General features: G+C 40.2%; 1 protein-coding gene across 6 annotated transcripts in view; it reads right to left on the minus strand.

Annotated features, from left to right (window-relative positions):
* nap1l4a (nucleosome assembly protein 1-like 4a) overlaps positions 1-12,871 on the minus strand; it is a 59,195-nt gene that overhangs the window by 26,246 nt on the left and 20,078 nt on the right. For all 6 annotated transcript variants that reach the window (XM_071326855.1, XM_071326856.1, XM_071326852.1 and 3 more), the window contains exons 7-9: positions 12,584-12,655; positions 12,168-12,307; positions 9,857-10,002 (exon numbers count right to left, since the gene is read on the minus strand). In XM_071326855.1, the coding sequence (XP_071182956.1) occupies positions 9,857-10,002; positions 12,168-12,307; positions 12,584-12,655 (358 nt within the window). The remainder of the gene's footprint in view (positions 1-9,856; positions 10,003-12,167; positions 12,308-12,583; positions 12,656-12,871) is intronic.

A 12,871-nucleotide genomic window follows, 5' to 3' on the forward strand; every position in this document is an offset into this window, starting at 1 on the left:
ATGATTTATACCTCAAATATGCAAATTTTTCGAACAAAACAGATTTATTGTATAACATGTTATAAGACTGTCATCTGATGAAGTTGTTTCTTGGTTAGTTTGGTTGGTTTTGTGCATGCTACCTGTGCTGCGATTTTTTTTAATCGGACATGTTGGCTGGATTCACAAGATGTTTATCTTTCATTTGCTGTATTGGACTTGTTAATGTGTGAAAGTTAAATATTTCTAAAAAATATCTTTTGAATTTCGCGCCCTGAGCTTGGACGGGCTGTTGTCATATTGAGCCCGACACCGGCCTGCAGCCATAAAAGGTTAAGGTCAGTCAAGTGAACATTAAGAACTTTGAAAGTTTCCTCAAATGCAGTCGCTAAAACCATCAAGCGCCATGATGAAACTGGCTCTCATGAGGACCGCCACAGGAAAGGAAGATCCCGAGTTCTCTGCTGCAGAGGATAAGTTCATTAGAGCTAGCAGCCTAAGAAATTGTAGCCCAAATTAACGCTTCAGAGCTCAAGTAACAGACATCTAAAAATCAACAATTCAGAGACTGCATGAAATCAGGCCTTCATGGTCAAATTGCTGCAAAGAAACCACTACTGAAGGACACCAATAATAAGAAGAGACTTGCTTGGGCCAAGAAACACAAGCAACGGACATCAGACTGGTGGAAATCTGTCCTTTGGTCTGAAAAATCCAAATAAAAATAAATAAAAATCCAACGGCCATGTCTTTGTGAATGGATGATCTGCATGTGTGGTTTGCACAGTGAAGCATGGAGGACGTGGTGTGATTGTACTTTGCTGGTGACACTTATTTATTTAGAATTCAAGGCACATTTAACTAGCATGGCTACCACAGCATTCTGCAACGATACGCCATCCCATCTGGTTTGCGCTTAGTGGGACTATCATTTGTTTTTCAACAGGACAATGACCCAACACACCTCCAGGCTGTGTAAGGGTTATTTGACCAAGAAGGAGAGTGATGGAGTGCTGCATCAGATGACCTGGCCTCCACAATCACCAGACCTCAACCCAATTGAGATGGTTTCGGGTGAGTTGGACCACAGAGTGAAGGCAAATCAGCCAACAAGTGCTCAGCATGTGGGATCTACTTCAAGACTGTTGGAAAAGCATTCCAGGTGAAGCTGGTTGAGAGAATGCCAAGAGTGTGCAAAGCTATCATCAAGGAAAAGCTACTTTGAAGAATCTCAAATATATTTTGATTTGTTAAACACTTTTTTGGCCATTACATGATTCCATGTGTAATTTCATAGTTTTGATGTCTTCACTATTCTACAATGTAGAAAAAAGTAAAAAATAAAAACCCTTGAATGAGTACGTGTCCAAACTTGACTGGTACTGTACATACAGTGCATTTGGAAAGTATTCAGACCTTGACTTTTTCCACATTTTGTTACATTAATGCCTTATTCTAAAATGGATTAAATAGTTTCCCCCCCTCAATCTACACACAATAACAAACAAAAACTGTTTTTTAGAAATTGTAGCAACTGTATAAAAAAATTTAACTTTTACATACAGACTCTTTACTCAGCACTTTGTTGAAGCAACTTTGTCAGCGTGTAAAGCCTCGAGCCTTCTTGGGCATGACGCTACAAGTTTGGCACACCTGTATTTGGGGAGTTTCAGATCACATGTATAGCGTCCTGAGGGCGAGCGGTTTGCTGACGTCAACAATGTGAACCAAGTGCCCCACGGTAGCGGGGGGATTTGTGTGTGGGCGGGAACAAGCTACAGACAATGAACACAATTGCTTTTTATCGATGGCAATTTGAATGCAGAGCTACCGTAAAGGAGATCCTGTGGCCAATTGTTGTGCTATACATCTGCCGCCATCACCTCATGTTTCAGCATGATAATGCACGGCCCCATGTCGCAAGGATCTGTACACAATTCGTGGAAGCTGAAAATGTCCCAATTCTTCCGCGGCCTGAATACTCAGACATGTCACCCGATGAACATGTATGGGATGGTCTGGACCGACGTGTACAACAGCGTGTTCCAGTTCCCTCCAATATCCAGCCATTGAAGAGTGGGACAACATTCTACAGGCCACAATCAACAGCCTGATCAACTCTATGCGAAGGAGATGTTGCGCTGCATGATGGTGGCCACACCAGATACTGACTGGTTTTCTGATCCACACCCCTACATATTTTTTTAAAGGCATCTGTATTCCCAGTTATGTGGAATACATAGATTAGGGCGTAAGGAATGTATTAATTTATATGAACTGTAACTCAATAAAATATTAGAAATTGTTGCGTTTAGATTTTTGTTAAGCATATTTTTTACTCAGTCGGGGTCTCAACTCACTGTTGCGAGTTAGAATAGAAGTTAATCTAGCGGCCAGATAAATTACCGCCCGGGGGGCACCCACTGATTTCGCTAGTCATTCTCACTCCGATGTCATATTTAAAACTGCAAACATCTGTCTCCGCACCATGGAAAAATTTGTAGAATTACATTAAATTAGTTATATGTGTAATGACGTTGGCCTGTTGGGGGAGGTTTATGAGCTCCATAAATACCTTTCCCCTTTTTCCTTCTCTCTACCGATGTGACTATTGAAAATCTTTTTGTTAACATGGAGAGTCTGGTAACATCAAAAGGTGGGAAACTGAACCATATTTCAGTAATCCAACCAGTTGAAAATATGCGATGGTACTTAATGAATATGATGTCAGATCAGTTGGCATCTGAGACATTATTACTGATGATAGGACGACAAACTGTATCTTGGGAAAGTCTACACATTCTAGTTATCAGATTCACATGGAATTGTGCAATTTAAATATGAAACTATTTGTGAAAAGATTAAATGTAATTTTAGCTTCTAAATGAGAGAATTGTTTTTCATGAGTGAAATATGCTCAACTCAGTGGCCCATGTGAACAGACACTGGTTGTAAACTATGAAACACGGCCCTCTCCGAACCCAATATAAGCCCCTTTACGAAAATGTAACTTCCTGTTCCAAGGACGTGAGGACTTACCATCCCCACGTTGAAAGGACAAAGACCACCTACAGAACTAAGCCAACCTCAGCAAGAACCTAACAAAATTAGCATCAAACTTCAATGTGAAGGTGACGACCTACACGCCGGAAGGATGAATTGACTATACCAGACAGAATATAGCATGAGCTTAAAGTATGGCAACTTGGTATGAACTTTGAACTCTTATTCACTAAAGAAGTGATACCGCCTAGCCGTTGCGTTAGCGCAGCAACTGTAGACTTGGGATAGGAGAGGATGGACAGAGTATCTGTTCTACCACACGACGAAGGTACTACCAAGTATCCATTCTACCAACAGACATACTTCAAAGGACAACCCGGCCTCCGATCTACGACCAACCAATCGAAGCGCAGCTCAGGGTAAATATTTATTGCATTTTCCTTTTCCAAACGGGCGGTTATTTAGAATGCATAAGATACTGTATTTACGATAGCATGAATGCCTACGGCCCGATGTCTTCCCGCTCTTTCATTCAAAACCCAACCCCCTTTCTTTGTGTAACCAGCCGTCATATCTGTTCCATCCGCTAGGGACGTTTTCCTTTATGACATAATTTGTAATCAATGTATGATCCAGTGTGATTTAGGTATTTAGTAAATAAATAATTAAACCAAATTTTGTAGTGCTGATTCAACTTGTTAGCCAGGGTTCGAGAAGATATCTGAAAGTTGTAATTTCTTGGTTGAGACTATGGTGACGATTAAATATTGACTGCTATTGAGGTTAAATATTACCAGGTCTTTAAAGAGTTTATTCGGAAGATAACAGCTCTATAAACATTATTTCGTGGTGGCCCGACTTTCTGGTTAATTACATTTACCTGATTAGCTTAATCAGGTAATATTAATTACAGAGAAATGATTTTATAGAATAGCATGTCATATCACTTAATCCTGCATAGCCAAAGACACGACATACAATTCCAAAATCTCTACCCTGCATGGCAAAATATGTATTATTGGTGGCGGCGGTGCAACTGCAGCCCCTCGACTAGTTGAGATTTGTTTGTTGCCCCCCACCCCCATCATAGTTGCCAATCCCTGCCTTAAAAGAAAACCTACCTCAATTGTCTTTACAATTGGATTGAGTTTTATTTTTCAGGGTGACATTTACCCAAATTATAAGGCCAAAGACACACCTGAAAGAGTTTCCACAAAGTGATGAGTGTTTATTGGTCCAATCTCAGCTAGGGCTGTTACGTTGTCGGCAGTCACGGGTCACGACCGTCAAGTTCCACGTGACCTTTGAGTCACGTAACTAGGCTTCTCCAAATCTGCGTTCTGATGCCGCTGATGGTCATTAGTAGCCTTCCAAACTTGCTAACGGCCTGTCGCCAATGGCCTGGTACTCAGTGCTCTATTGTCCCTCCACCAGGTCCTAATGGCCTGGTACTCAGTGCTCTATTGTCCCTCCATCAGGTGCTAATGGCCTGGTACTCAGTGCTATATTGTCCCTCTAATCACTCTGACATCAATGCAAATGCAATGGATAATCACATCAAACACTTCCTGATAGCCCTAACATTGAGTTTGATGTGCAGCTGGTTTATGCATGGCATGAAATAAGTGTTCCTAAAAGCCCATGTTGCGCAACATGTATTATAGGCTATGGAATTGTGTGAGAAAACAGAGTTTTGATAGCCCAACAGCTTTCTATTCTGCTCTACAAAGGCTAAACACTAACACTACGGAATAATTTTTACTGCAAAATCTGACTTCAAAGTTTCTGTCTAGACAGACTGCATTTTCTGATACTCCATGATACAGTTGAAGTCGGAAATATACCTGATGCTAGGCGGGGTGGGATGTTTCCGGTTGGGGAGGGAAGATGTGGGCAAGTGGATGGGGACTGAGGGGTGGAATGGCTTGGGTTATCTTTGTATGCATTTCTTTGAATGTTTTTTTGAACCTCAAAAAAAGACAATGAAATAAAAAGTTGGGTCACAAAAAAAACGTCCTCTACAGTGCAATCAGTAGGCCCATGTCTCCATGTGAAGTGTATGTGTGTGTAGATGGGATCATGTAGCAGTTCATGTGTTCTTGGTTGAAATATTACTCAATTCCTGTACATAATGATCATGTCCTGTACAGTGGATATATGTAATGTTCCTGTAAAGTGTATCTAGAGGATCTACAGTTGAAGTCGGAAGTTTACATACACAAACAGTTATTTTTTCAACCACTCCTCAAATTTCTTGGTAAACTATAGTTTTGGCAAGTCGGTTAGGACATCTACTTTGTGCATGACACAGCTTGGAAAATTCCAGAAAATTATGTCATGGCTTTAGAAGCTTCTGATAGGCTAATTGACATCATTTGAGTCAATTGGAGGTGTACCTGTGGATGTATTTCAAGGCCTACCTTCAAACTCAGTGCCTCTTTGCTTGACATCATGGGAAAATCAAAAGAATTCAGCCAAGACCTCAGAGAAAGAATTGTAGACCTCCACAAGTCTGGTTCATCCTTGGGAGCAATTTCCAAACACCTGAAGGTACCACATTCATCTGTACAAACAATAGTTAACAAGTATAAACACCATGGGACCACGCAGCCGTCATACCGCTCAGGAAGGAGACGCGTTCTGTCTCCTAGAGATGAAAGTACTTGTGCGAAAAGTGCAAATCAATCCTACAGTTCAAGACTACGGTTTTAAACTGCACATGGGTACTTTTTGGAGAAATGTCCTCTGGTTTGTTGAAACAAAACTAGAGCTGTTTGGCCATAATGACCATCGTTATGTTTGGAGGAAAAAGGGGGAGGCTTGCAAGCCAAAGAATACCCTCCCAACCCTGAAGCATGGGGGTGGCAGCATCAAGTTGTGGGGGTGCTTTGCTGCAGGAGGGACTGGTGCACTTCACAAAATAAATGGCATAATGAGGGAGGAAAATTATGTGGATATATTGAAGCAACATCTCAAGACATCAGTCAGAAAGTTAAAGCTTGGTCGCAAATGTGTCTTCCAAATGGACAATGACCCCAAGCATACTTCCAAAGTTGTGGAAAAATGGCTTAAGGACAACAAAGTCAAGGTATTGGAGTGGCCATCACAAAGCCCTGACCTCAACCCTATAGAAAATTTGTGGGCAGAACTGAAAAAGTATGTGAGCAAGGAGGCCTACTAACCTGACTCAGTTACACCAGCTCTGTCAAGAGGAATGGGCCAAAATCATGGATATATTGTGACGGTGTAGGCTATATTACATGGATTTATTAGATGTTTTAAAACGGATGTTCCAAAGGTCTGCATCAGTGGCATGTAACCTATGCGTGGACGCCAGGAGATGCTAAAAGTGTATATGTTAATTAACGGTTAACTACAGTTATTTGCATGACAGTTAACGCCACTGCCCTGGTCTCAGCCCTGACTTAAATCTACGTGAAAACCAGAGACAATACTCAAACATTGCGGTTCATCAATCTGAGCTGTGGACTCGAGGCACGTGACTTGGACTTGAGTACTACTCGACTTGGCAAAAAGAATAAGAAATAAACAAGAATAAACACTTGACACTCGAATTCAGCGTCTATAACTCTGGACTTAACTTGAGCTGCAACACTCGAGAGACTTGGATTTCCCAAAAGAGCAGCACCACCTTCCTCTCCTGTTAAATTCTGTCATTACAGTGAACATGCAATTCCGTTGTTCAAAACGGAGAATCACATGGGAAATTACCATTACATTTGGCTCTGGCTAGTGCCACTGCGCCAGAAGGTGCAGAACGGCAAGGGGAAAAATAGAACACTATCCTATATTTTCAACACTTGTCGCTTGAAAATATGCTCTCTGAGCAAGAGTCTCTGTGAATGTTTAATCTCAGCCAACCACAGACCTCAACGCGCATGTAGTGGTCAGGGGGTAAATAAGAACACTTCGTTCAAATTGGAGATTTCATAATGTCAGCCAAAATGTAGCTGTACAGTGCCCGCAAAAGTATTCATCCCCCTTGGCGGTTTTCCTGTTTTTTTGCATTACAACCTGTAATTTAAATTGATTTTTATTTGGATTTCATGTAATGGACATACACAAAATAGTCCAAATTGGTGAAGTGAAAAAGTACTTGTTTCAAAAAAGCCTCTAAATAAGATCTGGTGCAACCAATTACTACCTTCAGAAGTCAAATAATTAGTTAAATAAAGTCCACCCGTGTGCAATCTAAGTGTCACACAATCTCAGCATATATACACACACCTGTTCTGAAAGGCCCCAGAGTCTGCAACACCACTAAGCAAGGGGCACCACCAAGCAAGCAGGACCATGAAGACCAAGGAGCTCAAACAGGTCAGGAACAAAGTTGTGGAGAAGCAAAGATCAGAGTTGGGTTATAAAAAAATATCACAAACTTTGAACATCCCACGGAGCACCATTAAAGGCATTAAAAAAAAAATCTAAGAATATAGCACCACAACAAACCTGCCGTGAGAGGGCCGCCCACCAAAACTCACAGACCAGGCAAGGAGGTCATTAACTTGTTTGGGATAGGGGGCAGCATTTTCACTTTTGGATGAATAGCATGCCCAGAGTGAACTGCCTCCAACTCAGTCCCAGATGCAAATATATGTATATTATTATTAGGATAGAAAACACTCTGAAGTTTCTAAAACTGTTTGAATGATGTCTGAGTATAACAGAACTCATATGGCAGGCAAAAACCTGAGAAAAAAATCCAAACAGGAAGTGGGAAATCTATGATATGGATGAGTTTGCACTTCCTACGGCTTCCACTAGATGTCAACAGTCTATAGAACCTTATCTGATGCTTCTACTGTGAAGTGGGGCCGAAGGAGACAGGAATTAGTCAGGTCTATCATGACCTGACCATGCTCTGATGATGCGGGAGCTCTGTTCCAACGCACATCTGAAGTCAATGTAATTCTCTGGTTGGAACGTTATTCAAGATTTATGTTAAAAACATTCTAAAGATTGATTCAATACATCATTTGACATGTTTCTACTGACTGTTACGGAACCTTTTGACATTTAGTCTGCTTTTAGTGAACGCGCTTCCTGGCGTTGGATTTGTTTACCAAACACGCTAACAAAAATAGCTATTTGGACATAAATGATGGACATTACCAAACAAAACAAACATTTATTGTGGGAGTCCTGGGAGTGCATTCCAACGAAGACCAGCAAAGGTAAGTTAAGATTTATAATGCTTTTTATGAGTTTTGTTGACTGCACAATTTGGCAGGTAACTGTATGGCTTGCTTTTGTGGCTGAACGCTGTTCTCAGATTATTGAAATTGTGCTTTTGCCGTAAAGCTTTTTGAAATCTGACACAGCGGTTGCATTAAGAACAAGTGCATCTTTAATTCTATGTAAAACATACATCTTTCACCAAAGTTTATGATGAGTATTTCTGTTATTTGACGTGGCTCTCTGCAATTTCTCCTGATATTTTGGAGGCATTTCTGAACATGGCGCCAATGTAAACTGAGGTTTTTAGATATAAATATTAACTTTATCGAACAAAACATATGTATTGTGTAACATTAAGTCCTATGAGTGTCATGATGAAGATCAAAGGTTAGTGATTCATTTTCTCTGTTTCTGCTTTTTGTGACTCCTGTATTTGGCTGGGAAAATTACTGTTTGTCTGTGATTTTGCAGTGACCTAACATAATCGTTTGTGGTGCTTTCGCTGAAAAGCCTCTTTGAAATCGGACACTGTGGCTGGATTTACAACAACTTTATCTTTAAAATGGTATAAGATACATGTATGTTTGAGGAATTTTAATTTTGAGATCTGTTTGAATTTGGCGCCCTGCACTTTCACTGGCTGTTGTCATATCATCCCGTTGTCGGGATTGCAGCCATAAGAAGTTAAGGGGAAACATTTAAATGTCTTGGAATGGCCTAATCAAAGCCCAGACCTCATTCCAATTGAGAATCTGTGGTGTGACATTAAGATTGCTGTAAACCAGCAGAACCCATCCAACCTGAAAGAGCTGGAGCAGTTTTGGGCAACAATCCCTGTGGTTAGATGTGCCAAGCTTATAGAGACATACCCCAAGAGACTTGCAGCTGTAATTGCTGCAAAAGGTGGCTCTACAAAGTATTGGCTTTGGGGAGTGAATAGTTATGCACGCTCAAGTTCAGTTTTTTTGTCTTATTTCTTGTTTGTTTGTTCCACAATAAAAAATATTTTGCATCTTCAAAGTGGTAGGCATGTGTAAATCAAATCATACAAAGCTTTCTATTAGTAATGATGATTCAAGGAAACATTTATTTCATGATCTGTGGAGTTTATTACATAAGCCTATGTATTGTACTAGTAGGCTAGAATAAGGAAAAGAGAAAATAATACTTACCTTTCTTAAAAATGGCATTGAAATTGGTATAAAACACTTAACCATTGACTCAAAAACCCCAAATTAGGGACTTGAGACTTGACCTGAGCTCTGGAACTTGAGACTTGCCTATTATTACTTCGGATTTAATGCGAGAGCAAAATTGTGACTTGTTCCCATCTCTGCCATAGTGACATCTCTGCCATGATCTTCAACCAACTTGAATGAGCTTGAGCAATTTTGCCAAGAACAATAGATATGGGGCCCCATGAGTTTTGCAAAGTTGGAGGAAATGTATTCAAAATGATTTGTAATTGCTGTCAAAGGTGCTTCTTCCAAGGGGTGTGAAGACCTATGCATCTTCATTTTCAAAAACGTCTATACATTTTTTCTTCCACTTTGAACGTGTGGAGTAGGTCATGCAGATCTGGGGGGGGGATCCTAATTTTATCCACGTTTAGATTTAAATAGAAGGGAGCAAAATATGCAAAGGGTGTATAGACTAGTTTGTGGTGTGTTCTCACCTTTAATGGGGCTGAAGAAGTTGAAGAAGGAGTCGTTGGGCACCTGCTTGGAGACTGTGCGGACAGTGCCACGGCCTTTGTGCTTCTGCTTCTTCTTAATGGTCTTCACCGTCACATCCTTCCCCTTATGCCAGTCTATCTGACAACTAGAGGGGAGGGCAGGGAGAGAAAGGAGAAATTACAATTGAATGGACCTTGTTTTATGTGCTGACTGACATGACGAGTAAACCTTTGAGGGCCGGTTTCTGCAAAGTCCTGGACTAAAAAGCATTGTCAACGGAGAATCTCCATTGAAATAGCTTTTCAGTCCAGGACTGACCTTAAACCACTAGTCGATGTCCGCACCCCATAAAAACCTGTCAGTTTAAGCTAGAGATAGTCCCCCAACAAAAAGAGGTTTCCCGTAGTGAATCTTTTTTTATGCGTTTGCATGGGCTAAAACAAGGCCCGAAAATTATTTTATCAAATATATATATATTTTTTTTATATCTTTTGACACTTCAAGGAGTCTTAAAATTCAAAATCAAATAGCTAAATGATCCTTGGTATGACCCTAAAACAATTACATATAGTTTAGTAGAACCCCACCTCCACAGGCTTAGATTTATGGGTTAATCTACGTGCGGGAAAACTTCCCTTGAGGTTTTGGTTTATTATTGTCACAACACCATGATACACAATTTCCCATGGCAAAAAAGAAAAACACTGAACTCTATGATCTATTAAACAGAGACTCAGCGATATGACATGTAACAGATGAGCGATGCGTTACAATGCAGGCGAAACCCCGAGGACAAACAAGATAATTTTTTTTAGGTCACTCTTTTCAATGGGTTTTCATTGGGAATCCTGATTTCTAATTGACCTGCTTGCAGTTCCTACGGCTTCCACTGGATGTCAACAGTCTAGAGAAATTGGTTGAGGTTATTCCTTTGTGTAATGAAGAAATACGGCCATCTTGAAGTCGAGTCACTCTAGGTGTCCTGTTAGATTAGAAGCGCATGACCAGAAAGCATGCTACGGTTGGTTTTAATCCTGTATTGAACACAGATCATCCCGTCTTCAATTTTAACGATTATTAGCGTTAAAAAATACCAAAAGTTGTATTACAAAAGTAGTTTGAAATTTTTTGACAAAGTTTACAGGTAACCTTTGAGATATTTTGTCGTCACGTTTGAGCAAGTTGGAACCTGTGTTTTTCTGGATCAAACGCGCCAAATAAATTGACATTTTGGATATATAAATCGACGGAATTAAATCGAACAAAAGGACCATTTGTGATGTTTATGGGACATATTGGAGTGCCAACAACAGAAGCTCGTCAAAGGTAAGGCATGAATTATATTTTTATTTCTGCGTTTTGTGTCGTGCCTGCAGGGTTGGAATATGCTTATCTCTCTGTTTACAATGGTGCTATCCTCAGAAAATAGCATCGTATGCTTTCGCCGAAAAGCCTATTTGAATTTTGACATGTTGGCTGGATTCACAACCAGTGTAGCTTTAATTTGGTATCTTTCATGTGTGATTTAATTAAAGTTTTATTTAATAGTAATTTTCTTAGTAATTAATTTGAATATGGCGCTCTGCATTTTCTCAGGCTTTTTGCCAAGTGAGATAGTAGCGTCCCGCCTAAACTTGGATATAAATATGAACTTTACCGAACAAAACATACATGTATTGTGTAACATGAAGTCCTATGAGTGTCATCTGATGAAGATCATCAAAGGTTAGTGATTCATTTTATCTCTATTTCTGCTTTTTGTTACTGCTCTCTTTGGCTGGAAAAATTGCTTTCTTTTTCGGTGACTTGGCTCATACCTAACAATCGTTTGGTGTGCTTTCTTCGTAAAACCTTTTTGAAATCGGACACAGCGGCTGGATTTACAACAAGTGTAGCTTTAAAATGGTGTAAAATACTTGTATGTTTGAGGAATTTAAATTATGGGATTTCTGTTTTGAATTTGGCGCCCTGCAGTTTCACTGGCTGTTGACAAGGTGGGACGCTACCGTCCCACATACCCTAGAGAAGTTAAACAGCTACAACTTGATAGCTGCGGGTCTGGAAACAGCTGGGAAGTGAAGCCTAGCATTTCAATTAGTTGTTGCAGAAATTGACCCGATATTGCCATTCACTTCGTGAATATGTAAAACATGTGCAATAGCTTAGAAAATAAAGACATTTGACTCTTGGTGGAAACATTATTTGTTTACAACATAAGGACCACTTTACTAAGGAAATGTTTTTTGTTTCCTTGCTATGAGTATTGAGATCGAGAATCGTGATAATCTCCCTAATGTCGTTGAACCTCACCCTTCACAGGCGAAAATTTCCGGGCCCTCAAATGAGAAGGGATCATCGTCATCAGGCTCCGACTTCATCTTGTAAACTTTAGAGAGCACAGCGTTGTTGAAGAAACCATTTGGCTCAAAGTGGAACTCTAGTGTGAAACTCTGCCATGGGGAAACAATAGAGGGACAAATTACACAGAAAATACCTTCACAAAAACCACTGTCTCGCACATATAGAGATTATTCGATCAGCTATGTGATCAGTTTATTGTACAAAATGTATTCATTCTATGAATAAAGGGATGCGATCTGAAAAAAAACAAGTCAGAAGAGGAACTCAATTATCAATTTCAACTTTCGACATTGACACAGATGAAGGATTCAATGATCCTGGGAAAAAAAGATGGATCGCAGACTCAGTTGGATTGTAATACCTACCATAGGTTCTCCAGGCTCAGAGAACTTGACTTGGATGTCCTGAAGGTGCTTCAGGATAGGCTCATCGTGTTCCTGATGGGACAGAAACCGCTTCAATGCAGTACTCCACTCCAATGTGTTTACATTGTAGCATATCACTCAGATGTAGCATATCACTCAGATGTAGCATATCACTCAGATGTAGCATATCACTCAGATGTAGCATATCACTCAGATGTAGCATATCACTCAGATGTAGCATATCACTCAGATGTAGCATATCACTCAGATGTAGCATATCACTCAGAT

Source organism: Salvelinus alpinus, chromosome 9, assembly GCF_045679555.1.
Source record: "Salvelinus alpinus chromosome 9, SLU_Salpinus.1, whole genome shotgun sequence".
NCBI classification, from domain to species: Eukaryota; Metazoa; Chordata; class Actinopteri; order Salmoniformes; family Salmonidae; genus Salvelinus; species Salvelinus alpinus.